Consider the following 24365-nt stretch of genomic DNA (forward strand, 5'->3'; position numbering starts at 1 on the left):
CTCTAATCTTCAGATCCTCTGATCCTCAGATCCTCTGATGAATATATCTTCTGGTGTCAGAATCAGAACCTGTTTGTCAAAACACTCAAGACAAACATTAGAGTATCATAATTGTTCATCCACAAATAAATACTTGTTATCATCAAAACATAGAGTTGTACCACATGACCAAATCTTGATCTTACAAGTCATTCTGAGGTTGTAATTGGTTTGTTGAATAAGGGACGACAGGTTTTGCATTCTTGTCGTTCCTTGGTTAGAGAATTCTTCTCTTTGATCGGGCATGGTTGTAATTTCCATTGGCGTGACATTCATAGAGAAGTCAACTCAGCGACGATGCGTTTGCAAAGAATGACTTCAATATGATGAGCTCGTATAGGATTTTCTAGCAACTTCCTCCTTTTAGTATTGTATTTTTATGTTTAATTTTTGTAATAATTAACCTCTATTCTTAGGGTCGGGTTAGCCCTTCTTGGGCTTTTAGCCCAGTTTTGTTAAAAAAAAATTCCAAACCATGAATACCCTGACAAGTCATTTTCCCACAAACTAAAGACCACGCAAATCAATCAGATTTCAAGGATGTGAGAAAATCTATCTTTTTATTTAATTGACGTGACACACTTTTATAATTTGATTAATTGACGGTGTAAAAAAAATTTACACAATCAGTGCATCATCCTTTTTCTCTATATACTAGTGTTCTTTTCCCGTGCGTTGCACGGCGATTAATTTTATTGTAAAGATAAATCAGTAGTAATGTGTTTTTAACTTAGTTTAGTCTCTTTTCAGTAAGTATATATAAAAGATATGGAACAGAACATATGTTACAAACATGTAGATGAATTGACCATAGTAAATATATTTATTCAATGAGGTTGTAGATACCTCACATGGACTACACTTGAATAGAAATAAAAAACACGTTTTTAAGTAATGCATTACATGGAAATTGAAATAAGATAAAAATAACAATGACAGCAACATGAACCCTTATTCGAAATTGTAGTCCATGGTTAATGATAAAGACTTCATAACCGAGCTTATTGTCAATCAAGCATATTTGTGTTATAGAACCTGGAAAGGAAGGGAAAATTATTAGTGTAATAATCAGTAACTAATACAAATATAAACTGTGTATAACTTGAAAGTGTAAGCTAACCTTATAGAAACGTCTATACACCTTCAAATTAGATGATCAATAACTTGCTTGATATCTTTTTATGTTGTAAAACAATAAAGAGATTAACCATATCAGTTTTTCTATTTCTACCATTGAAATTGAAATTAAATGTAAGATAAATAAACACTTACATGTCAAATATTATCGAAGACTTCTTGATACACTACGTTGCGTGTAGTGTTAGTTACACCTCCTTCGTCATCTATGATGAGCATCTTCAACCATTTTCTAGATTTAACTCTAGAAAGTGCAACATATAACTGCCCGTGAGTAAAGACAGGTCTTGACAAATACAGTCCAACATGAGATAAAGATTGCTCCTGACTTTTATTTATAGTCATTGCAAAACATAGAGCAACAGGGAATTGTCTGCGCTGGAATTTGAATGGGATGTCAGAATTAGATGGAGTTAAGCTCATCCTTGGAATAAATGTTGTTTCACCCATATTGTTTCCATTCAAAACAGTAGCAACAATTATATATTTAGTCAAAGCATTGACTATCATTCGAGTGTCATTACACAACCCTGCAGCTTGGTCTATGTTTCAAATGAGCATGATAGGGACACCGGCTTTCAGTTTAATTGCATGGTTTGGAATTCCATAGCATTTGAAATCATTTAGGAATTCAGATGTAAACCATTCTGCATTGACACCCGAATCTTCGTCTGACTTGCACGGAGTATCACAACTCAAATATTCTGTTTCATCACCAGGAATCATTGCTAACATAAAGTTGTTGATTTCCTCTACACATTCAAGTGTTGGTGCAATGATCGCTCTTTCTTGAAAGAATGAATTTTTTTGCAAATTATTTGCAAGTTTTGGATATGCAAAATTAACTAATTCAAGCAACGGTTCCTTACACTGTTCAATAAGAAGATCTGGAGGAATCTCAATAAGTGTTTCTTCCTCATCAATCGTTTTAACTGTACCATCTCCCACTTGAAGCAACCAATCTGCAAACTCTTTTATTTCTGCTGCTGAAGAAGTCGATGTAGCATTTTGCAATCTCATATTAATAGTCAGCTTCATTACCTTGCAATGCTTCCACAAATATGAAGAATTGATAGCTGAACCGACAATTTCTGAACGACTTCCTTTGGAAATAACTGGAAGTATTTGTCTAAAGTCGCCTCCTAGTACCACAACTTTACCTCCGAATGGAATGTCATAACCATGGGTAAACTGAGTCTTCATAATGTCATTAAGAGATCTGTCTAAAGCTTCAAAGCAATGTTTGTTTAACATAGGTGCCTCATCCCAAATAATAAGGCTTGCTTTTTTCAATAACTCAGCTTTTTGGGAACCGTGACGAAGATTACAGGTTGATATCTCATTTATTGAAATAAGAATAGAAAACGTTGAATGAGCAGTTCTACCTCCAGGTAACAATAGCGATGCAATTCCGCTCGATGCGACATTTAAGACGGTAAGGCCCCTTGAACGCAAAGCAGCAGATAATGTATTCCAAACAAATATTTTTCCCGTTCCTCCAAAACCATATAGAAAAAAGAATCCGTCGTTATCAGACAAAACAACATCCAAAACATTCTTATAAACAATCTTTTGCTCTGAAGTAAGAGAACTGACCAATTCATCATGAATCTTTACCATTTCATCCCTATTATAATTCAACTCATCTGCAACGAATCTATTTTCAAAATTATGAATTTCTGAAAATTTAGGGTATGGTAAAAATGGAAATTCCTTGAGTGACCTTCCATTGCCTTGCAATATTTTTTCAATCTCAATCAGACATAAGTTCTGTAATTCTTCATCCTCTATACGAAGATATGAAGGAACTTAAATGAAATAAGGCAAATAAATTAAATTAGAAAATAAAATTAAATGAGAAATATTGATTTTTTTTTGTTAGGACTCCAATTACATGAATAATACAGTGTAAGGCTAGTCAAGACTTTCAAGATATCTGGATTTTTCATTCATATGCTCCTTAGGAAATTTATTCTAAGGAGTAATCCATCATCTATGCTGTAATGTAGAAGCTGAGGGTGTTTTTTTGACCATTTTCACAACACTATCTCTGGGTGCACCCAACTCTTTGCTAAGAAACATATATCGAGTATTCCATGAAATGTCAATGCGCTGGACCAGAATATGGGGATTCAATAGAATGACTTTACCCAAATTTTTTTCATTAATGCCAACTTCCTCAACTAAATATCTTACTACCTCAACAAAATTTTTCTTACCCCCATTTAGAATTTTCATCTTTTGAAAGGGGTTGACATGCTTTAGCCCTTGATTTTTTTGCACTGCTATTGACTTGTTGGGAGTGGTGTTTTGAAGAGATCTTTGCAGTACTTGAGAAAAAATTTCTTGAAATTGAAGGAGGTGTATCTAGAGCTTGAGTATTGATATCTAAGGTAGAAGAATTGGGGTTGGATGAACTTGATGAGGTACCACAATCTCTTCTATTTGATAATATTGCTTTTCTCTTTGCCCTGGCCTCAACAGAACCTACCTTCTGAACGTTTTGTTCCATGGTGTAGGTGAATGCACAATGCTGCCTACCACCGTGGATTTTATATATTTTTTTATATCAAATTTCTAATTGATTCCCTAATTAAAAAGTAAAAAACCGTTACATAAATGGAGTGAATTCTGACCTATAACTGTGGCCATGACTTATGGGAAATTTACTTCAAATTAATTTTTAAACCATAGGAGTAAACACTCAATGATTTCATCTTTAAGTTGTAGGTACCCAACTTTTTTATTTTCAATTGTCATGTTGACTTTCCAGATTGAAGATTTCTTCGTAAAGATTGGAATCGGTATATCAGAGTCTTCCTAACGGTCGCATAAATCTTACAACCCTGAAATTCATTAAAATGAGAACATAAGAGATTTATAGATTAAGCAAAAAAGGACGTAAAACATGATGTTTATGTGAAAAGTGATTTACCTTGTCATCCATAAGAATCATGTCCATGGAAAATGGAAGCTTGGATCCATATAAGCTCGGACTAAGCCACATCGATGGTGGCGAGATCGTCGATTACCATTCGAACAAAGTATATCTCAAAACTAATAGTTGGTGGGAAAAAATTATGAAATTGAAGAATACCATGAGGTGATTTATATAGAAATTTGAGAATTAGGGTTACTGGTATAATCATCTTAAAAAAGGAAGAAAAAAAAAAGTAACGAAGAGATTAGTTTGTAACAAAAAAATAATTATATGCGGAATGGAAGGTTCATATTCATTCTTGACTTTTGCTTGTCACAATTAAACGCATACCATTTGGTGTATATTTGACAGAATTCAAATTTTCCATATAATTATCATTAATTCCACCATTTTAAATAAGAAATGATTTATATATGAATAGCATCTCGGCATTTTGGTCAATGAAATTAAAGTCTTTACACAATATGCCTTCATTTTTTTACTCAAGGTTATGCGTACACCACTTAATTTTATTGTGGTGTATATTTTACAGAATTCAAATTTACCATGTAATTATCATTAATTCCACCATTTTAAATAAGGAATGATTTAAATATGATTAGCATCTCGGCGTTTTGGTCAATTAAATTATTCTCTTTACACAATATGCCTTCAATTTTTTAATTCAATGTTATGCGTAAACTACTTAATTTTATTGTAATAATGGTTTGTTCAATGCATTTACACATGAATTTTCCATGCTTACACAAAGCTGGAATTATTTGCTGATTAATGGAAATAATAAATTTTTGATGATGTAAACCCCGCCTCGTTAAGTTTATCGTGTGAAGCAAATAAATTGTGAGTCATAAACCATAAAAACAAAATCATTAAGATTTGATTATTGGGCCTCCATTTAAAAATTGAAATTAAATTGGACCTCTATTAATTTGGTCCAAAACAATCAGAAGGTGACACTTGTCATGTAAAGAGGGGGGTGTTGGAGAGTAAATCTTGAAGTGCCAAGTCATGGAGGTGGGGCTCACAACCTTCCTCTTTTCTAAAGTATATAGATATAGATTATCCCACCTCAACAATCTTTCTCCATTTCTTTTACGTGCAAGCAAACGATCCTCCAATGCAATCTCCATTTACTATCTTGTAGTCTATGACCCACAATCTCGCTAATTAACGTAATTTTCATCGGTATCCATCTTTCCATGTATATAATCAATTCTTTGAGTAAACGATCATCATATATACCTTTCAATTTCCCATAAAAAGGCCTCATACATTTAAAGTAGCAAACATATGTTACGTCGTGGGTTTACGGAGTGCCTGCCTGGTCACATGCGTATTAGACAGTAAAACAGAAGTTCAAATCATTACAACATGAGGTTACTTAATTACTAGATTGTAAGAGACACGAAAATTTAACATGATGAACATGTCAACATCTAAACCTGCTCAGTGCTCACACCTAGCTAGTTCGATATACATTACCTAATGTTGCTAGACATTAGTTCTTTCGGTTTGCACTTAGAACTGCCGTTTCAAAGAATTTATTTAATTTTATCATATAATATAAACAATTATGGATCACATCTTTCAGTTTGACGGAAGTTTTTGGACTAGCGAAAATGACTTTCTATTATAAGCCTTCGCGCAAGCAAGCGCGAGAGAAGCAAGCAAAGTAGAAGCTTTGCCAGAAGCAAGACGAGGAAGCAGAGCTGTCGTATAAGCGGTAGCTTCCCCCGACCAACTTAACAAAAATACAACAGTCGCAATCTAGGGTCCCAATGAAACACCTTAATCTTCTTCAAAAACAAAACAGGACGGAGGTCGCGACCTAGGGTCCCAGTGAAACACCTTAATCTTCTTCGAAAACAAAACAGGACGGAGGTCTTGTTTCTATATCTATGATTGAGCTAACTCTTCTCTCTCCGAATCTTGCTCCCTCATTCCCCTCAATTCGGCTATCGATATTTGCGGAGTTGAAGGCTTAGGCTTAGGTCTTCGCCCAGACCTTTCCACTAAGCTCTTGGAACCTTTTTTCTGAGCTTTATGCAAATAAGTTTTTTAAACTTATGTAAATAAGTTATGATTTATAGCTATAAGTCTTTTTAATTTTTTTTTCATAAATACTTTGAGATGTAGAAAATTAGCATAAGAAAGTGCATGGGGTTTGAATTGTGCTATTGAAAATCTGTTTATTTTTAGTGTGTTAAATCTTAGTGCATGTTCAAGCTATTTTTCTCTATTCCTATATCATTTTTAAACTATATATCATATATATCTTTTTACGTCTCTCTTATATCTTTTTACTTTTTACGTCTCTCTTCCCTTCCCCTCTTTCTTTTCTCCTATCCTACGTACTCATCTTTATCCTTACTATGCTAGCTAATAGTTGCACTGTAATAATCCTATGCACACCTTTTAATTTCTCATACCATTAAAGTCTACAAATATGCAAAGCCCCAACTGACTATAGCCAGAAATACTGAGACTTAAGTTGGCTTGGCTCCATGGCTTTCAGTTTTCCTGATGTATTTCACTGGATTCAGAATCTTCCACCAATCTCAGAATGGGAAACAAGTTCCATGTCCCTCAACATATGTTCTTCAATCTCTTCCCAACCATTTCTTAATCTCACCATAGCCAAAATTCTCCAATCCTCAAAACTCTCTCTTTCCATTGTTGCTGAATTCAATGTTCAAGTCCATCTTTGGAACTCAAAACCATTCAGGCCTAGCATCAAAACCTCCAAGGTAATAGATGAAGAAACCGTTTCCGATTTCTTCGTCGTATTCATTCAGTCCATCCTTCATTACGGCAACAACAAGAACAGCCCCTTCATCAGAATCCCAAGACTTGACTCTGTTCCCAACATTGAAGATATTTTCAATGTTTCTTTCTTCACTCTGTTGTTCCTTGTTTGCATATATGAAGCTCCTTCTGATCTTCGTTCTGGGTGTGTTGCTGTTTTGAAAGACCACTTGACAAGTTTTCAGTCAAGACAAGCATCCATTTTGCTCATGAAACTGTTGGGTTCTAACTTGGAAGAGCTGTGGATGCGTTCTGTGAACCTTGCTGTCACAAGTTGGATTGGGGAGCAAAAACCGCCACAGAACAACTTCAAAACACCATGTCCTCTGTTTTCTCATGCGTTTTCAACGTTGGGGTTGTGGAAAGTGCAGTTGTATTGTCCTGTCATAGCCATGGATGTTGAGAAATCAGAAAGCGTTTCAGCCAATGACAGGCTTCAATTCTCTCTCAAATATCACCAAGTTGAAAGTGTTCTCCAATTCAATTACAAAGTCACAATCAAAGAGAAGTGGGTTGAAATCATGGTCAACGTTGACAACATAAGGTAATGTAAAATAAATTTTAGAGACAATTTCTGAACCAAAAAGTCTACGATGATATATGATTAATTGATTATCATGACTTTTAGATAATATCATTAATGGTTAGATTCGATCTATTGCTTAAAAGAGTCAATGTAACTTTCATCCTGAATATTCTTGCCCTGATCTAACCGTTTAGTATAAAGGCCAATAAATAAGCATATTGTAAAAACAAAGATAGAATTAGCTAGTCATGATGTGTTCAAATTGTTTTCAGAAATTTAGGGGTAAAAAGTCCTATCAATTCACAATCTTTGTTTCTTACCTTGAATTTGATATCGGGTGGTGATTATAGTCTTCTTTTTTTCTGATTTGTTTTCCCTTTTCCAGATTTTTGTTGAACTTAAATTCAATTTCAGATTCATATATATGCGAACTTCGCCTGAATTTTAGATTAAAAATAATTAAAATAACAGCAACTCCTTTCATAAAAAAATGAATTAACACATGTTATAAGTTCACTTGGTAAGGATAAGTAACTTCCGGACAATTGTATATTCGACTTCCACTACCGATGTGAGAGCTAGCAAGTGATCTATTAGTACCTTTATAAACAAGTTATAACTGAGAGACGTGTTTTGACTTGTGATGGTGAGCGGCACCGAACTCACCCAAACATTTTGTAAATTATTTTTTATGTCAATCACAATATTTTAGTATTAGGAGTTATATATGATATGTTGTTTATGGGGTTGTCTAAATGACTCATGATAAAGTTTGGGTTAAATAACTCATCATCTAATCGCATTGGAGATAAATGAGTTGGAATTTTTATATTTTATTTATTAATTTATTTCCAACTCATTTATCTTTAATGTGATTGAATAATGGGTTATTTAACTCAAACTTTATCACGGGTGATTTAGACAACTCGTTCTTTATTCAATCTATTTCTTATATAATTTGGATACGTTAACACTCATTTTTTATGTTTTCGTACTCATTTTTTTCTTATAAACTCTCTTTTTTTATGACATATTGCAGTTTTGGACGTGTCTGTAATTGAAGTGTAAAAGTATCACCTTTTCCTTATTTGTTATAATGTCTAATTTAATTTCATACTTCATTCCAATTGGAAAGGTGCGATGTTACCAAATTGGTGAATGACTCCCTCATGAACGAACGAGGTGCAGGCGCAACTGAAAAACATTTTCTTTCAAGAATATCATTGCAACTAACCCCAACTCTCCAAGACCAAGTGCTCAGCCTATCAGTTGACAAATCCTCAGAGAATCCAGAAACTGAAATCGGCGTGGACAAAGGCATAGAAGCCTCATTTGAGCCAGCAAGTACCTTGGGAGTCAAGGTTTCAGCTGGAGAATCCACAACCGTGAGCTTAAAACCATGGAAATTTGAGGAATCCGTGTACGGATACAGCGCGAATCTGAATTGGTTTCTTCATGATGTCATGGATGGCAAAGAAGTTTTCTCATCCAAGCCTTCAAAGTTCGCCTTGATCAACCCGAAGTCGTGGTTCAAGAACCGGTACTCAAGTGCTTGCAGGCCTTTCACTAGGCAAGGAGGGGTTATTTTTGCAGGTGATGAATATGGAGAGAGGGTGTCATGGAAAGTGGACAAAGAAGCTATTGGGAAAACGATGGAGTGGGAGATTAGGGGGTGGATTTGGTTGACCTATTGGCCTAACAAACGAATGACATTGTATAATGAAACTAGGAGATTGGAGTTTCGAGAGTTGGTTCATCTTGATGTTGCTTAACCTTATAGCCTAGAATATATGTGTGAAGTATATTTAAACATGTGATTCCTTGTTGTATGATAAAAATGAACCTATACAACAACCTATGTTCTTTTTTTTCTGGTCAATGAAGGAAACAAGAGTATTATATTGTAATTATTTAGCACGTGTGAGGAGAAGGAAGGAGACGACCCAAAACACAACCTAAAGAATCGCGAGAGAAAGAAGAAGAATCACGAGGCTGAACTCTAAGAATTGCGAGAGGAAGAAGAAGAAGTGCGATTTGAAGATGATGAACTCTCAGAATCACGAATCGAGCATGAAGTCTAGGTTCACCGCTCGTTCCTCCTCGTCTTGCACTCCACTAACATCGAAGCCCTGTGGCTGTGGGAAGGAGCACTGCCGCTCTCACTATTCTTCTCTCTACCCATGTCACTCTTCTTCTCTCCCTTTCAAGCTTTGAAGGTTTTAGGGTTCAATTTAGAAATGTAGAGATTAAGACAAGGATTAATTTTAATGTATTGATATAATTTGCACTTCTAAGTACAAGTAAGAATTAAAATAAATAAGAATGTCACGTGAAAATGATGAATGGGCGAAATTCGTGCTACATAAGGCTTAAACAGACTCTGGACCTAATTTGATGCAAAAATATTTTTGAAGGATGACATTTGAAAGAAAAAATTTCCAGGGACCTACACCATATTTAAGCCAATCTAATAAGCTGAACCAAATCAACACGATTATTCTTTTCCTTTGTAAAAAAAAAAAAAAATTAACACGATTTTGGTCTTATACATAATTGCACAATGTTCTACTAAGTTTTCTTTGAACTGATATATAATAGTCACTCATGTTATCATATAATAACTATGTAAAGCTTATGAGTTACTATGAAATATAAGAAGTGATTTAAAAATAAGTACACTCTTCTCAATATAAATTCACCGCATCAGTATAGTACTAGTTTAAACTCATAACTCTCCAAATTTCCTAAATCCCTAATCCACAATCCAATTCTATTAACTGTGTGCTTGATAATGCTATACGTATGAATTTAATGAGCATCACTTACGGATACCATACAATGAACAAGGTTTTAGTTGCAGAATCAAATTCGTACTCAAACGTCCAAATCTACACCTAACACAAACAACTCGTTGAATATAAAGATTTACTAAAATTTAAATCTCTCAAACCACATTTCAATCAAAAATCTAAAAGAAAGAAGCACGAGAACCTTACATGGTTGTGAAGGTATATTTTATGGTTGACTAAAATTCTACCACAGTCAAAAACAACTATGCCAAATGAAAATCAAGTTGAACCTAGAACCTAAAGTCACTAGAAAGCATCAACTTGCTTGGACTTCAACTTTTTCGCCACTGTCTGTAGGACTTGTTAAGTTTGGTGAGCTTTCTGATGCTTTTGCAACACCTGGGAGGTACTTCCAACAACGCTTGTGAACTCCACTGATCTTCTTTGGATCTGCAATTGGCAAGCCTGCAACAATTTCTGTGATATCAAAGCAAGCTAGAGAACAAGCACTGAAAAATGCCTCATTACTCATGCAGTCCTTCATACAAAATCCAATTTGCTTTGGGAACATAGTGCTTATTGCGACAAATTTCATTGCAAGAATTTATCAAATGCCATATACAATTACACACATAAGCAACACATACACAATTGTCATGTAAGCAAAAAATTTGAGATTTACACTAGATATAAACAATTTGACATGGAACATGAACGAAATAGAGAAAGTGGACAACATACAACCGAAGAAAGTATTCAAAATCATAAACATGTTCAAGCTCCTACTTGATTTCTCAATCAAAAGTGACAGAATTTATTTTAGAACTGTAACAACCACTTGCATGGTGGAATGGATATACATAACAGCATTCTTGAAGAACTACTCGACTTCATTCTTGACATCTTGTTTTGCAACCGTAATCTAATAAATAACAGAAAGTCTCCTTATGTGAACCCGTAAACAACAAAAACTCAAGTAAATTTGAGAATCCATAGCACCACATAGTATCATCAGAAATATTGACAAACAATATTGCTCAGAAACAGGGACAAGAGCAGAAAATATTGTAAAAACACAACTGATGCTATAGATGCACACATGTTTTGATTTGCAACTAAAAAAAAGTAGTGATGAATGATGATTGTACAATCAGATGAAACTCAAATCACTTCATTAGTCCTCACTGAGAGACTCCCTACATTATTCACTGGTCTAGTGTTTTACTGATTATGGAAATCTCTGCTACCGTAAAGTGTATCATAGATTGATTGTCCTAAAGAGAAATGCTATCAACGATTCAACGCTCTCTCCTTTATTAATTAAACTTAATGTGGGATCCACTAAATTACATTGTGTCCACTACCAATTTTGTGGGACCCACATAGACTTCAACCAACAAAAAAAAGAGTATGGAAAATAGAGTGTTATAGTCAGTTTGGTAGCACGTCGATTGTCCTAAATGCCCATTGAGGCAAACTGATATATGAGAATTCATAGAGGCATTCTTAGCCTAGCTTAATGTCCCATTGAATAATAGCATCGCACCAACTTCATGACTGCCTTCAACCAACAGAATGTGCCGCAAATCCACCCATGAATATAATAAAAAGAGGTAATGATTTCTTATTGAATCACCTGTTAGCATATATGCTTTGCACAGCATAAGAAACTTAAATATAAAATGAAAAACAGAACAATAAAAAGTGAAAAATAATGCTGATGTAAGTTACAAGACTAACTAACCATTTTTATGAGCAATGCCCCATGCCTTGCCATGTTTCCCATCCTGGAAAAAACATGACAAATAGAAATGAGAGTCTGTAGTTCATGAGAAACGAGGAGGAAATACCGGGCATAGTAGTGAAATAAGGATGGAAAATAGTTGAATTCTGATGAAAACAAACGAATGTAAAGAACAAAATTATAATAAAACAGACCTTGTAGAGATTTATTTTTGTGATTTCATAAGTAATTTCTTTCCAATGAGTCTTGGCCATGTGATAGCCTATTCCCCAGGTAGGTAAGAATTGAGCCACCTCAAACAAGTTCTTCTTTTTTCGCTTTGATTTCTTAGGTTTGTTAGTATCAGCAGCAGCAGCAGCAGCAGTAGATGATGGAGAAGATGTAGAAAGAGTTCTGATAAAGCTAAGTGAAAATCTGAGTAAGGAAGAGTTTCGAAGTCCATCAACTGTGCTACCCAAAGCCCTTGCCATTGTTTTCGGTTAGAATCCTCTCTATCTCTGCCCAAAGAGTAAAGAGAACAAAAGATCACTACTATAAATATTGGACAGTTTAAATATAGTTTCACTCAATAAATAACACAAAGGAGAAGCCCCAAATAGTCTGATCACCTCTTCCATATCTTAAAGGTTTTTACATAACATTCACATTCTCAATACTTTCTCTATGAACCAAAAACCTCGTCATCTTTGAAATTTAATGATCTAAAGTTAATATTCTCATTAGTTACTTTTAATCCATATATACATCTCAAACATAAAACCACAATGGTATACCCAGCAAAAATAACAGCAACCAAAGCATAAATTAATAGCAAAAACCAGTTGTTACCCAAATCCTTCAACAAAATTATAAGACCATAATGTTATTGTGAACCAGCTAGAGAGTAAAACATAGGATATATAGATAATCTGGGAAATTGGGAATTAAATACCCAACAAGAGTAAAACAATAAACAGCAAACGAACAGAGGTGTTTGGAATCAATGGAAATATGGAATCAAAGCTTTTACCTGCGACTGCGAAATCAACGAGTGACGGCGGCGAGGAAGGAGGCTGCGGTTGTAACGGCGGTGCGGGTGCGGGGCTGCTCAATGGCATCGTGAGAGAGAGGAGGGAGGAGGTGAGTGAGAAGAGGGGGATGGGCCAAGTTTTTTTTTTGTTTTGGGTTGAAGGGATGGATCAGGCTGAACCCAAAAAAAATCATTATTTCCATTGTGTTTTCTCCTTGAGTCGGTGTATATTAAAAAAATGTATAAAAGAAACAATGTGCACATGCTGTCATTAAATAGCAGGTGGCCAGTGGAAGACACTTTTTTTATGCTCCCCCCTTGGCCTGTGTTCGCATCCAACGGTTTGCCAAGCCAATTCACCCTTCCCCCCCAAAGTTTGATTTGTTCGTTTCGAGTTAGACCGGTTTGATGACACAACCGATTTGAACCTTCAACCGGACAAACCTTAGGTGATCGAGGAGCGACCAAACTACCCGGTGACAGGGGTAGGAGAGTGGAGAGGGGAGGTGGTGAGCCTTCAAGCTGGATGTTCCCGGGAGGGGCTCCTGCAAGGGACTCCGATGCCTAAGTCAGTAATGGAAGGTGATGAGCTTATGATGAAGGGTTGAAGAATACGTTACCTTAACAAGGAGGAGAAGCCCTGCTTATATACTCGTGGAGGAGCTAGGGTTGGAGCCATGCAACGTCATGCATGGCTTGTACTTGGTCTTTCCCCAGCCGTTAGATCCTCTGTTATCCCTACCGCAAACAATGATCTAACGGCCCTGGGTCTCTCGGGACGCGCGCCCAACCACAAGATCCCTAGGGTGGTTGGCCTAGGTCAACCCCTACGAGGTGGGGCCGATTGTTGTCCTGTACTAGAAGGTGGGTCCGGCTGTCGACTTCCCTAGGGACGTGGGGTCAGGTCTTCCTGACCCTCAATCGTCCCGTTAGGCAACCGTCCTTCCGCGACGGTGACCGCCCCGTCCTTCCGCAACGGTGACCGTCTCGTCCACTAGGTCGTCCCTGGTTAGGGTTTCCTAGAACAGTAGTCCCTGGCTCAGGTCCACTAACTTAGTGGAGCACGAGCTTAAGGGCAACACTTCCAAGCGAATTATTATCAGGGTTCCCGGAACATTAGGTCTGAGTCTCGAGCGGACCGGTCGGTCTGAGCCGAGTTTTAAAACTATACTCTATACTAATACATTTTAAACTTTATTATATAACCCTTTTTTTTATCATTTTTAAGACTAGTTAAACTTTGACTACTTGGTTATCAAATGTTTTGACAATGATGATGGAGTATAGTACCTAGAATGAAGGGATTGCATGAGAAAGAGATAATCTAGAGAGACTAGTGTGTGACTGCCTAGAGAGATAATGTAACCGCTCAGAGAGAGAAAATAATTGAATTGAGAGTTTGTTATTAAGCAAATGAGCTAATAGTCCTTTACATGTGGTAACCGCTCCCTATTTATAGGCTAGGGGTTGGGCCTTGTGAGTTTAACTACTTGGGTCGATTGGGCCTCGCGGGGGAGGCCCAACTCTGAGCTTGCGTGACCGCTACGAGGCGGGCAGCCCTGGGCGAGGCCCTCTCGAGGCTCACCTAGTCCACCTGGTTTTCGTTGTATTTGTGTAAAGCCAACTTTAATGCAAACTGCAAGCGCGTGCTATTGTCAACCTGCAAAACCCAAAAGAAACATTTACAATGGTTGATTATCGTAAAAACTATACAAATCATAACGCCCGAATTTATAACTTGTCATACCTTAATGTTGTACCCATCTTTTCCCAATTCATTCATCCAGCATGCTACCCAGACCCCACAATCGTTGCGACAGAAAAAATAAACCACAAAATTGAGATGTATTTGTTTGGTATATAATGTAATTCCAGTCACAAAAATAAATATAATATATACTCACAAATCAGATTTATGCACTGACAATCCATGGGGCACGACAACCTTAAACTGAGAAACACGAGACCTCACTTTGTCATCGATGTCATAGAATGATGGATCTCTGAACATTTTCTCCATGTATAATGCCTTGAGCAATATAATTATAAATGGATTAGGAGTATAATGATCAACTAATTAAAAAATGAATAGAAATTTACTTTTTCCTTACCACCAACTTGGTGTTGAAGATCCTATATTCCAACCTGTCTTCTTCTGGGAAGGAGTCCAAGTATACAATTTCTTCCTTTTCAAAGACAAACACAAGTAAGTACAAATGCTTACCGTATTCATTCATGGGCACTAACACCTGATGAATAACATTAACATTTGCATACAAGAAATATAAAACAATTGGTGAGGAATGAGGAAAAAATAAAATTTAAGCTTAAATGCACTTTTGGACTCTCATATTTTAACTTTTTGCGATTGTCAACCCTTATCTTTTTTTTCTACGAATGAGAACCATATTCTTTCAAAACGCTGCACTGTTTACCCTTCCGTCCAAATCCGTCAAAAACTTGACGGAACACGCTGATATGGCCTTCCACGTGGATAAAAGGGGGATTTAAAAAAAATGGCTTAAATGCACTTTTGGACCCTCAAGTTTACATTTTTTGCGATTGTTGACCTTAATCTTATTTTTAGTTTGAATGGAGACTCTAATCTTTCAAAACGTTGCATCGTTTACCCTTCCGTCGGAAGACCAGGTAAGTGGGTTCCGTCAAGTTTTTGACGGATTTGGACGGAAGGGTAAACGGTGCAACATTTTGAAAGATTAGGGTCTTCATTCGTAGAAAAATAAGATCAGGGTCAACAATCGCAAAAAATATAAACTTGAGGTACAAAAGTGCATTTAAGCCTAAAATTTAATCATAACAAATTGATGTAGTTGGTGCGTTCTCTCTAACCTCTTGATCAACTTCGCACTTTGGCATCAGAGATTGCAATACTCCACGGGTTCCATTGACATGGTTTAAAAAATGTATGATAAGTGATTCCTTGCTGACTTAAAGAAATAAGAAACATGTAACAAAGGGTACAAAGTGATTCACACAAATAAACTATATTACATATAAAAGAATAATTTAAAAAAACTTGAAATTTTTTACCCATGTACACTTCCATCGTTGCACTTCTTAAATATGTAAGAAGCCACTGCAATATCAGTATAATCAAGGCTTTTAGTGACAGTTGGTCCAAATATGTCTTTCAACCACTGTTATGAGCATAAACAATTAGTCAAGTACATGAAGTAATGTGTTCATAGATATGATAAACCATAAACTTACAATGGGAATGTAAATAGGATCTACTGTAGTAACTGGACTCGATGCCTTATCCTTTTGATTCGAAGGAGGAGTTGCTGATTTAAATCCACTGTTTAGCGTTTGAAACTCAGATGGAGAAAATAGTTTCTTGACCAATCCACCAACACTTTTCTGCTTTCCTTTGTCATTGGGTGTAGATTTCACAAACTTCAGCAATATTTCTTCAGTTGCAGTAGCCCTTAAAGAGTACTTTAAATTTTTTGTAAACAACTCCTCATCGGAGATTTCAGGATCTTTAGATGTGATGGTGTACCAAGCCTGAGCTAAAAAACTCACCGCTTGCATCAATGATTGAACATCGTTTTTCAATTCCGTCACTGTGTTGAGGACATCCTACGCATAAAATAGATGACAGAATATTAAACAAATAGGCAACCACTACAACAAAACAGACACTTAGCGGCGGGCATTCTGCGGCGGTTACGCAAAAACCGCCGCAAAATGAGTAATTGAGGCGCTTGTTCAGGCGGTTAAGCCAGCCGCCGCAGTTTTTGTGCGATTTGCGGCGGTTAAACCTGAGGCGGTTCAACCAGACGCCGCAGAATGATTAAACCAGAAAACCTAAAATAAACCCCACCTCACTTCACGATTCCAAATCGCGATTTTCATCTCACCTCACTTCACGATTCCTTCACTGTTCTCAGCCTCTCTCAGATCGCATTCCTTCACTTCACGATTCCCACTCCATGGCGAACTCTGATTGAACCTCTCAGCGATGGCGAACTCCATGGCTTGAACCTTTCAGATCGCGACTCCCACCTCACCTCATGGATTGAAGGTAAGCACTTCGTTCTGGGTTTGGTTTCTTCGATTTCTTCCACTGCGATTTGATGGTTTGGTTTCTTCGATTTCTCACGATTAAATCATCGATTTCAGGTTTGTGGTTTGCTTAGGAATTAGGGCTCAAATTTCTCTTGTTTTGGCAAAATCGAGTGGTTTCCTGGGTTTGATTTCTTCCACTGCGCACGCTCTGCTTCGGATCCAAACAAGGTGAGCCCTCTCTGCTTCGATTTCTTCCATTCGTTCAAATTGAAGATGATTAGTGGTTTAAGTTTGATTTTGATTTTGAAATATGCACGTTTCTAGGTTTGATTACATCGCAGCTCTGAAGCTTCTGTATCCTTCTACCTGAACTGACTCATTGGCACATATAGTTCCACTTTCTTTTTCAGCCAATGCTATACCTATGTAGTGATATCAGTTGACTTGTGATAAATGGTTCAAATTATGTGTTTCTGGTTGTGGAATGATTAGTTCATGTACTGATCTAATTGCTCAAATAGGTCAATGCTAGAAAAATTTGTTTATCACACCCAATTAGTTTTGCACCTGAGATTTTGGTATAGTTCAATGCAGGAAAAATTGGTCACAGTGCCTTTCAAAAGTTTTCGTTTTATGAAATGTGTGATGTAACCCTGTTGTTGATTCTTTGAATAATTGGAGGAGCTCTTGCTGCTAAAATTGACAAAGCTGGTGTGTTGTCTTACTGATTTTCATTTTATAGCTTGAGACTTTTTGAAACTGTTTGATCCTTTGATTGGCAATTTTTCCTAATCCAGTCTTATTCCAAGTTGTCATTTGATATGCAATGCATCCAAATTTCAATAGGATTTTTTAGCTTTATCCTGTCAAATTACTTGTTGGTACTATATTGAACTTCTTTTGAGACTGAGTTTAGAACTAACAAAATTAATCTGCTTAACAACTGCAGGTGGCATTTAGGACCAAGGTATTTCACCCAAAGATCAACAGTAATGGCAGTATATGCCTTGACATTCTTAAAGAACAGTGGAGTCCAGCACTAACCATTTCCAAGGTTTGACTTCACATTGCTTGTTTATCTTTGATATAATGATATTTAATTATTTCACATGAGGTTTGAATTTTTTTTTTATCCTTGCTGATATTACTGAATGTAATTTCTGTATTACATATCCTGCCTGTTATGATTTATGAGCCCAATCACTGTATGTGGGAGTGTACTGGAGTAGTATATTCTCTGTCGGGTAATTGCTTGTGATTACTGAAATTAAGAAGTATAAGGGTGGTTGTGCCTTTGGTGCCTAAATGTTGGGAAATTGGAGCTTATATTACTGGAGTAGTATATTCTCTATTTCTAGATTCATGGTATAGAATGTTTTGATGGAATTTGTGATTAGACTTTTCAATTGTCTATAAGCCTGTTTTGCAACTGCAGATTTTACTGTCATGTACATAGAAGAAACGTTGGTATTGTTATACATAGTACTGTATAAGCCACAAGTAAAAGCACACACAACATTGGTACCTAGTTTAACTTGCAAGACATGTACTAGTGCCATGTTTGGGTTGTTCTTATCATGGAACACGCATCAAAATAAATCTAAATTAGAAATTATGTATGCTTGACTTCAAAATTAGTTTGGTTTGAAAGCTAATAGAAGCTCATTATTCATCTAAACTTCTTAGCTGAAAATTGTATAATTTGTATGTGGCATATTTTATAGCTCAGACACTATTTATCAAAGGAATTGAGATATTCATACAAGTTTCTCATTGTAATTCAGATATGTAACCTATGAAGTAGAAATTCAACCTCCATTTGAGACTTTTGAGTAATTGGATGAAGACACATGCTATGACCAAATATTTCATTGTGTGGTTATTTTGCCTTTGCTCAATGAAATCACTTATTTTACAGCAAAAATGACCTCTAATAATTTTATAATTTAGTGGATACTATGTAATGTTTTTCTTTGTTAGGAAATCGAAACTGGCCGATCCTATAGTAGAGCGGAAATGTACTCCATTTCACACAAGAAAAGTGATGGCTCTTTTGTAAATGAAGAAGCAAAACAAAAGAGTGTGAGTATAGTTACAAGTTTCTATTTCCTTTGAAAATTTTATAACGATCGAATATGCTTTGTGTGTTTGATGGCATGAACATGTTTAATTTTTTGTGTAGGATTTATTGGAGAAGGAACTTGAAAAGAATTGTTCTGAAGAGGCTGCCTATGTTAAAGTTTTTGGGAAAGATCGCCCAGGATACGTGAGAGGCATGGGCTTTGGTGTTTGTCCATCTCAAGTGTTGGAATCTGGTAGCAGCTCTAGTAGCTCGCAATTTGCTGGCATCACATTGGCTGAATGGAATGCCATGCAATCAAAATTTCAAGCTTTAGAGGAACGAATGAATTCTTTCATTCAACAGTTTGGAGGTCAAGGGCCACCTAACCAGGTATTGAAGCTTTAGATTTCAAGTGTGTTCATCTTGTTTCAATGTTTCCTCTGCTCTTCTCTGTTTTCTACTTATCTTTCACTCTTATCTTTGTATCCCTGCACTTTTGTATCAACATGTGATGATTTGAAGCTTCTTAGCAAATGAAAGAAACTGAAAGAAAATGTCGGAAAGTAGAGGAGTGCAGAGAAAGAGACTAAAATATGTTCTCTGAAAGTCTCTGAATATGGATTCTTGACTTTGATTAACTGTGAGCTGGTTTTATGCACATATAGTCTGGCCTCAATTCAGTTATCTTCAACTGCCCCCTAACTACCTTCTAATAGATAACTAATTCTGCTAGAACAAAACCATAATAGCTGAGCTGTCACCTGACTTGGGGAAGCTTTAGAAAAGAGATAGGTTTAAATTGCACCGATTTGAGCAATAAAGAATATATATGATGATGGATAATAATTAAGATCTTATCTCATGGATGTTGAGCAAAAGATTTTTCTATAATAGGTTTGAACCAGATATTGCTTGACTCCATACATTTTCAGTTTGCACATCCCAAAGTAGTCCCTCAACCTATGGTTTTCTTGGATGATGCAATCCTTACTTCTATTCTGTAAGTTTCTTTTTATGAATCATTTGAATACATTTGGGTGGATGAAAGTGCTAGTACATTTGACATATTTCCAAGGTGTTTGTAAGCTAAATATGATGTTAGCAAGTGTGCATGCTGTTTTATTTAAAGAGATCATTTTATAAAGATTATAAGCTTCATTTTATTTAAAGAGGTCATTTTATAAAGATTATAAGCTTCATTTTATTTAATGAGATCATATTATAAAGATTATATATTGATTGAATATATAATTTGACTTTTTAAAAAAATTGAAAAACTATTTCCGCAATTTAATGTAATAAAAAAAAATATTTTAAAAATCACTGTAGAATTTTGCGGCGGTTAGAAACCGCCGCAAAATAGAGGTGGAAGAAATTACAGATTCTGCGGCGCTTTTAACCGCCGCTATATTCTGCGGCGGTTAAGCGACGCTCGTAACTGCGGCGCTTAAGGAAACGCCTCATTATACATTCTGCGGCGGTTTTAACCGCCGCAAAATGATTCCAAAAGCGCCGCAAAAAGCCTTTTTTTTTTAGTGAACCATTAACACTTTTATGAAATCAGAATCAAAATGTACTTCAAACTCATTCAAGTAGCCCATAAGTAAGAGCCAATAGGAAAGAAAAAATACTTGACAAGCATGTATATATAACACTAAAATTATCATGAGTCAAAATTCAACGCACCAACATCAATATTATAGCATCTTATGGAACAGCTATCACACAGTGTAGGAAAAATCACGGTTCCCATTTCAGTCCATGTATCAAGACAGTAAAATGGAATTACTTTGAATAATTAATTGTAGAGGCAATTCATACACAAACACATACCCTTCTATTACAAGCCCAAAATATAATTTACTGTCTTAGTCTTCAGACTTCAATTATCATGAGGCAAAAAAATCAACTACTAAGCATATACTAAACAAATGATATTACAACACCAAATTTAACACTACCATGTCACGAGATGCAGGATAAATCCCGCCCACCATGTATTATATCATCATAAAACCCACCCACCATGTAATCAAAAAAATGAACGACTTGCATGAAATTAGAAATTTTTGGGGTTTTGAAATAGTATAAAATTAAATATGTGAGTTAAATCATACCTTATCATTTGGGGTTTCTTTTCCAGTATTGATTTGAAGCTCATGGTCAGCATGAACATCCCTTTTTTGTTTGCTGTCATGAATGCTTCAGAGTTGTTCCCAACAAGTGCAAGTGTGAAAAATTAGAAAAATTTAGGGATTTTGCCTAACCTAACAAGTAAACTATTTTAAAACAAAACTAATACCAACCTTGAAGATATGTTGATTACTGAATGCAGCTTCTGTGACATTCGAGTCCGCCGCACAGAAGGACCCTCATCATCGATTGCATGGCCGCGTGGATTCTCTGGAGATGGAGATGTGATTGATTCCAAATCTTTGAACCTACGCTTCTTGGTGCTTCCTCTTCTAGCCTTAATACTCCTCTTGATCTCTCTCTCTCTCTCTAAAGCTTGGATTCTAGGATTGCTGCTGCTGGGGTTCAGCTTGAAGCCTTCAAGTCGAGAATTTAGGCCTTATAATTGTTGTTTTATTGTAATGGCCATGGATCTGTTATGGCCTTTGTTGCCAACTTTGTAACAATCATTCCTGTAACTTTGTCCGATTTCTCTGGGCTCATCTGAATAGATTACCAATATCACTTTCAATTTGAACATGAATAAATTACCGGGACCCCAACTCTAATGAGGTGGAGGACATCAACATCTTTTGTAAATAGTTTAGCTCCAAAGTGCAATCCTGTTCCAAGAATGAAAGCAAGTGCTAATCCTAGAACCACACCCATCTGCATTATCATTATCTGTCACATTCACAATTTAATGTCTTGAAAGAGGACACACGATTTCTTTTAACATTCTAAAGCACCTGTAATACTCGGGATGCAGTTGCCGTGGCCTTTTCATAGTCATTATTAGCAAATGCTCCAGCAAGAATAGCCTGAAACCAAGATTGTGTTATTTTGCAAGTCATATGAACTCATAGAACCAGATTGTGCTTTAGAGAGACAATTGACAATTATCCAGTGTTTTGATATGAAACCATCATGAATCAACACAACAAGGTGTTTAATGGACAACAGTGTAAGTGTGTAATCATATCTTACCTGCCCAGCAACAGCCAGACCATCGGCAAGAAGAGACACTGTCAACCAAATCTGCAGACAAACTTGAAATGCAGCCATCGATGTTGCTCCCTGGCGTGCAGCTAGGGATGCGGCCAGTGTCACGCAGAATGTAACAGCAATGACTCTCATTAATAATAGAAAACCTGAATGACAAGAATTAAACAGGAAAGAACAATAATAGTGTCAAGTGTCAATGCTAAAATATTAGTTAACCTATATCCAAGGGAAACAATCAATAAAACTATAAAAGCATCAATTCGAAAGAAATAGGAGAAAAGAGAAGCATAAATAAATTTTTATAGGAACAGTAGACCGGTACCATTTTTAACAAATCGGTCAAATTGCAAATGTTTGATGCTTGGAGGTATAAGATCAACTTGTTCCATCAACTTCCACAAGAGTATAACTGAAATTAGGTACCTACATTTACAACCAATTTGAAAATAAAAGAAGATTAGGTCAAAAGATGCAACAGGGAAAGAAGAGACAAAGGACAAGATAATTCTAGATACAGTAATTGGCAGACTGATCAGTACTTAAACAAGAGTATAATCAGAACATTTAATTCACAATGAAATAATAAACATACTGAGATATGACATGGGCAACGGCTGCGCCACTGACACCCATTCGGAACACAAACATGAATAGAGGATCCAGTGCTATGTTGGTCACATCTCCTGCAACTAGATTACATCAAACAAATAGTAATTAGAATCAGATGATAACAAGATATAGAGCATGTTTGGATGCAGATCAAAGAGTACTTATTTGAGCTTATTCAGTGCTTTTTAGTAGATAAGCTCCAAAGACCACACATCCAAACAGGACCATTGTGACACTAGATCAATAGCAATTTAAGTTTGTCAAGGCCACCTGTTGCATATAAAGGAGTTGTAGTGTCTTTAAATCCTCTAAAGACTCCCTGCATTGCCAACGAGAGAAGAACTGCAGGAGCGCCAAGGGACCGCAATGTTAGATACCGCTGTGCAGGGTGTAGCATAGGAGAGTCCTGTATAAACAATCTATGTTATTTGACAATAGCATAAGGTTCTAAATAAAGGCCGAAGTGCTACCAGCCAACAAAAGTACTTACAGAAGTTACTCCCATGAAGTTCAATAATGGTTTTGCTGCAGATATAAGTAATACTGCTTCGATGATGCCTAGGATACCACCAAAAAATAATGCTGATGAAGCTGAAGGGATATGCCGCTTCGTACGTTCCTCCTTAACAATATTGAAGTTTTCGCCGGCCGAATCTGAATTGTGAAAACTTTCATCTGAAATGGACCGAGAAAACAAGAGTCTAGATAAGTTTTTATTGGCTTTCCTATGGGGAAATAAGACCCTACCAAGAAAACTTAAGTGAATCCAAACCAACAAGAGAAGTGGGAGAAATGATACCCTTTTTTTGTAATAACTTTATGGCATCATTATCCATTTTCAGACCCGCTTCCAATTCTCTACTCTCCTCCTCCTGGAAGCGTGCTCCACCGAGGGCATCTTCCTCAGCCACAAAAGAGGTTGTCACACTGACGAGTGGGAATATCGCAATCCTTGATACTTGATTAAAGAGAGCTATGGAAACTCCTACAGCAGCAAGCTCCACTAGACCTGTATGGACCAACAATATTCAACACTAGATGCATAATAAGAAATTTATTTTCCCCTCTCGAATTTTCAAGTTGGATCAACATTTCATTTCCCTATGGTTCTAGCTCAAAGATAATAAACTAATAAGTAATAACATAAGATACCTATTTGGCCAATGAAAGCGGTGTCAACTAGTGAAGCAATAGGGTCAGCTGTCAAAGCCATTGCTGCAGGCAATGCAATGGACAATATTTCGCGACCAAGACTATCTGATTTAAAAACTAGCCTGCAGTGACAAGAAAATCAAGAGTCACAATGGGTAAATCAGAACAACAGCATAAATAAATTGATGAATTATATCATACCTGGCATCCTTAAAGAAAGTGCAAGTTGATACTCTCCTCCAATCACCTGATGAAAACAGACTCTCTTTCTCTGCCATATCTGGGAAGGCAAACTAACTTTGTTAATTGAGAAACCAACTGAACCAAATGACTACAGAGATGC

General features: G+C 36.3%; 5 protein-coding genes and 1 long non-coding RNA gene across 7 annotated transcripts; 2 read left to right on the forward strand and 4 right to left on the reverse strand.

Annotated features, from left to right (window-relative positions):
* Nucleotides 1–1725: 1725 nt before the first annotated feature.
* Nucleotides 1726–2796, reverse strand: LOC130724984 (ATP-dependent DNA helicase RRM3-like). The gene is made up of 2 exons (XM_057576247.1): nucleotides 2218–2796; nucleotides 1726–2046 (listed from the first exon to the last, which is right to left on the reverse strand). The coding sequence occupies exons 1-2, from the start codon at nucleotides 2794–2796 to the stop codon at nucleotides 1726–1728; spliced, it is 900 nt and encodes a 299-aa protein (XP_057432230.1).
* Nucleotides 2797–6608: 3812 nt separating this feature from the next.
* Nucleotides 6609–9311, forward strand: LOC130725098 (uncharacterized). Its single transcript, XM_057576352.1, has 2 exons — nucleotides 6609–7466; nucleotides 8584–9311. The coding sequence occupies exons 1-2, from the start codon at nucleotides 6622–6624 to the stop codon at nucleotides 9218–9220; spliced, it is 1482 nt and encodes a 493-aa protein (XP_057432335.1). The 5' UTR covers nucleotides 6609–6621; the 3' UTR covers nucleotides 9221–9311.
* A 1032-nt stretch (nucleotides 9312–10343) lies between these two features.
* LOC130726479 (uncharacterized) lies at nucleotides 10344–13157 on the reverse strand. The gene is made up of 4 exons (XM_057577758.1): nucleotides 12991–13157; nucleotides 12176–12478; nucleotides 11982–12024; nucleotides 10344–10702 (listed from the first exon to the last, which is right to left on the reverse strand). Exons 2-4 carry the CDS (start codon nucleotides 12449–12451, stop codon nucleotides 10554–10556), a joined length of 468 nt encoding a protein of 155 aa, XP_057433741.1. The 5' UTR covers nucleotides 12452–12478; nucleotides 12991–13157; the 3' UTR covers nucleotides 10344–10553.
* A 1276-nt stretch (nucleotides 13158–14433) lies between these two features.
* On the reverse strand, nucleotides 14434–15016 carry LOC130722750 (uncharacterized). Its single transcript, XR_009014092.1, has 3 exons — nucleotides 14895–15016; nucleotides 14738–14781; nucleotides 14434–14650 (listed from the first exon to the last, which is right to left on the reverse strand). It is a non-coding gene; the product is annotated as an uncharacterized LOC130722750 (long non-coding RNA).
* A 1784-nt stretch (nucleotides 15017–16800) lies between these two features.
* Nucleotides 16801–21559, forward strand: LOC130726601 (uncharacterized). 2 transcript variants are annotated; one of them, XM_057577904.1, is made up of 6 exons: nucleotides 16801–17038; nucleotides 17137–17250; nucleotides 17972–18076; nucleotides 19003–19104; nucleotides 19205–19474; nucleotides 20017–20228. In XM_057577904.1, the coding sequence occupies exons 4-6, from the start codon at nucleotides 19039–19041 to the stop codon at nucleotides 20086–20088; spliced, it is 408 nt and encodes a 135-aa protein (XP_057433887.1). In that variant the 5' UTR covers nucleotides 16801–17038; nucleotides 17137–17250; nucleotides 17972–18076; nucleotides 19003–19038; the 3' UTR covers nucleotides 20089–20228. The 2 variants fall into 2 exon arrangements, with proteins under 2 accessions (XP_057433887.1, XP_057433888.1); XM_057577905.1 differs by lacking the exon at nucleotides 20017–20228 and adding an exon at nucleotides 21420–21559 and having other exon boundaries at nucleotides 16862–17038.
* A 216-nt stretch (nucleotides 21560–21775) lies between these two features.
* LOC130726600 (protein DETOXIFICATION 42-like) lies at nucleotides 21776–24365 on the reverse strand. The gene is made up of 10 exons (XM_057577903.1): nucleotides 24224–24365; nucleotides 24023–24144; nucleotides 23670–23879; nucleotides 23361–23545; nucleotides 23141–23276; nucleotides 22854–22950; nucleotides 22584–22684; nucleotides 22244–22407; nucleotides 22006–22077; nucleotides 21776–21925 (listed from the first exon to the last, which is right to left on the reverse strand). The coding sequence occupies exons 1-10, from the start codon at nucleotides 24298–24300 to the stop codon at nucleotides 21785–21787; spliced, it is 1305 nt and encodes a 434-aa protein (XP_057433886.1). The 5' UTR covers nucleotides 24301–24365; the 3' UTR covers nucleotides 21776–21784.

This window comes from Lotus japonicus, chromosome 6 (genome assembly GCF_012489685.1).
Source record: "Lotus japonicus ecotype B-129 chromosome 6, LjGifu_v1.2".
NCBI lineage: Eukaryota > Viridiplantae > Streptophyta > Magnoliopsida > Fabales > Fabaceae > Lotus > Lotus japonicus.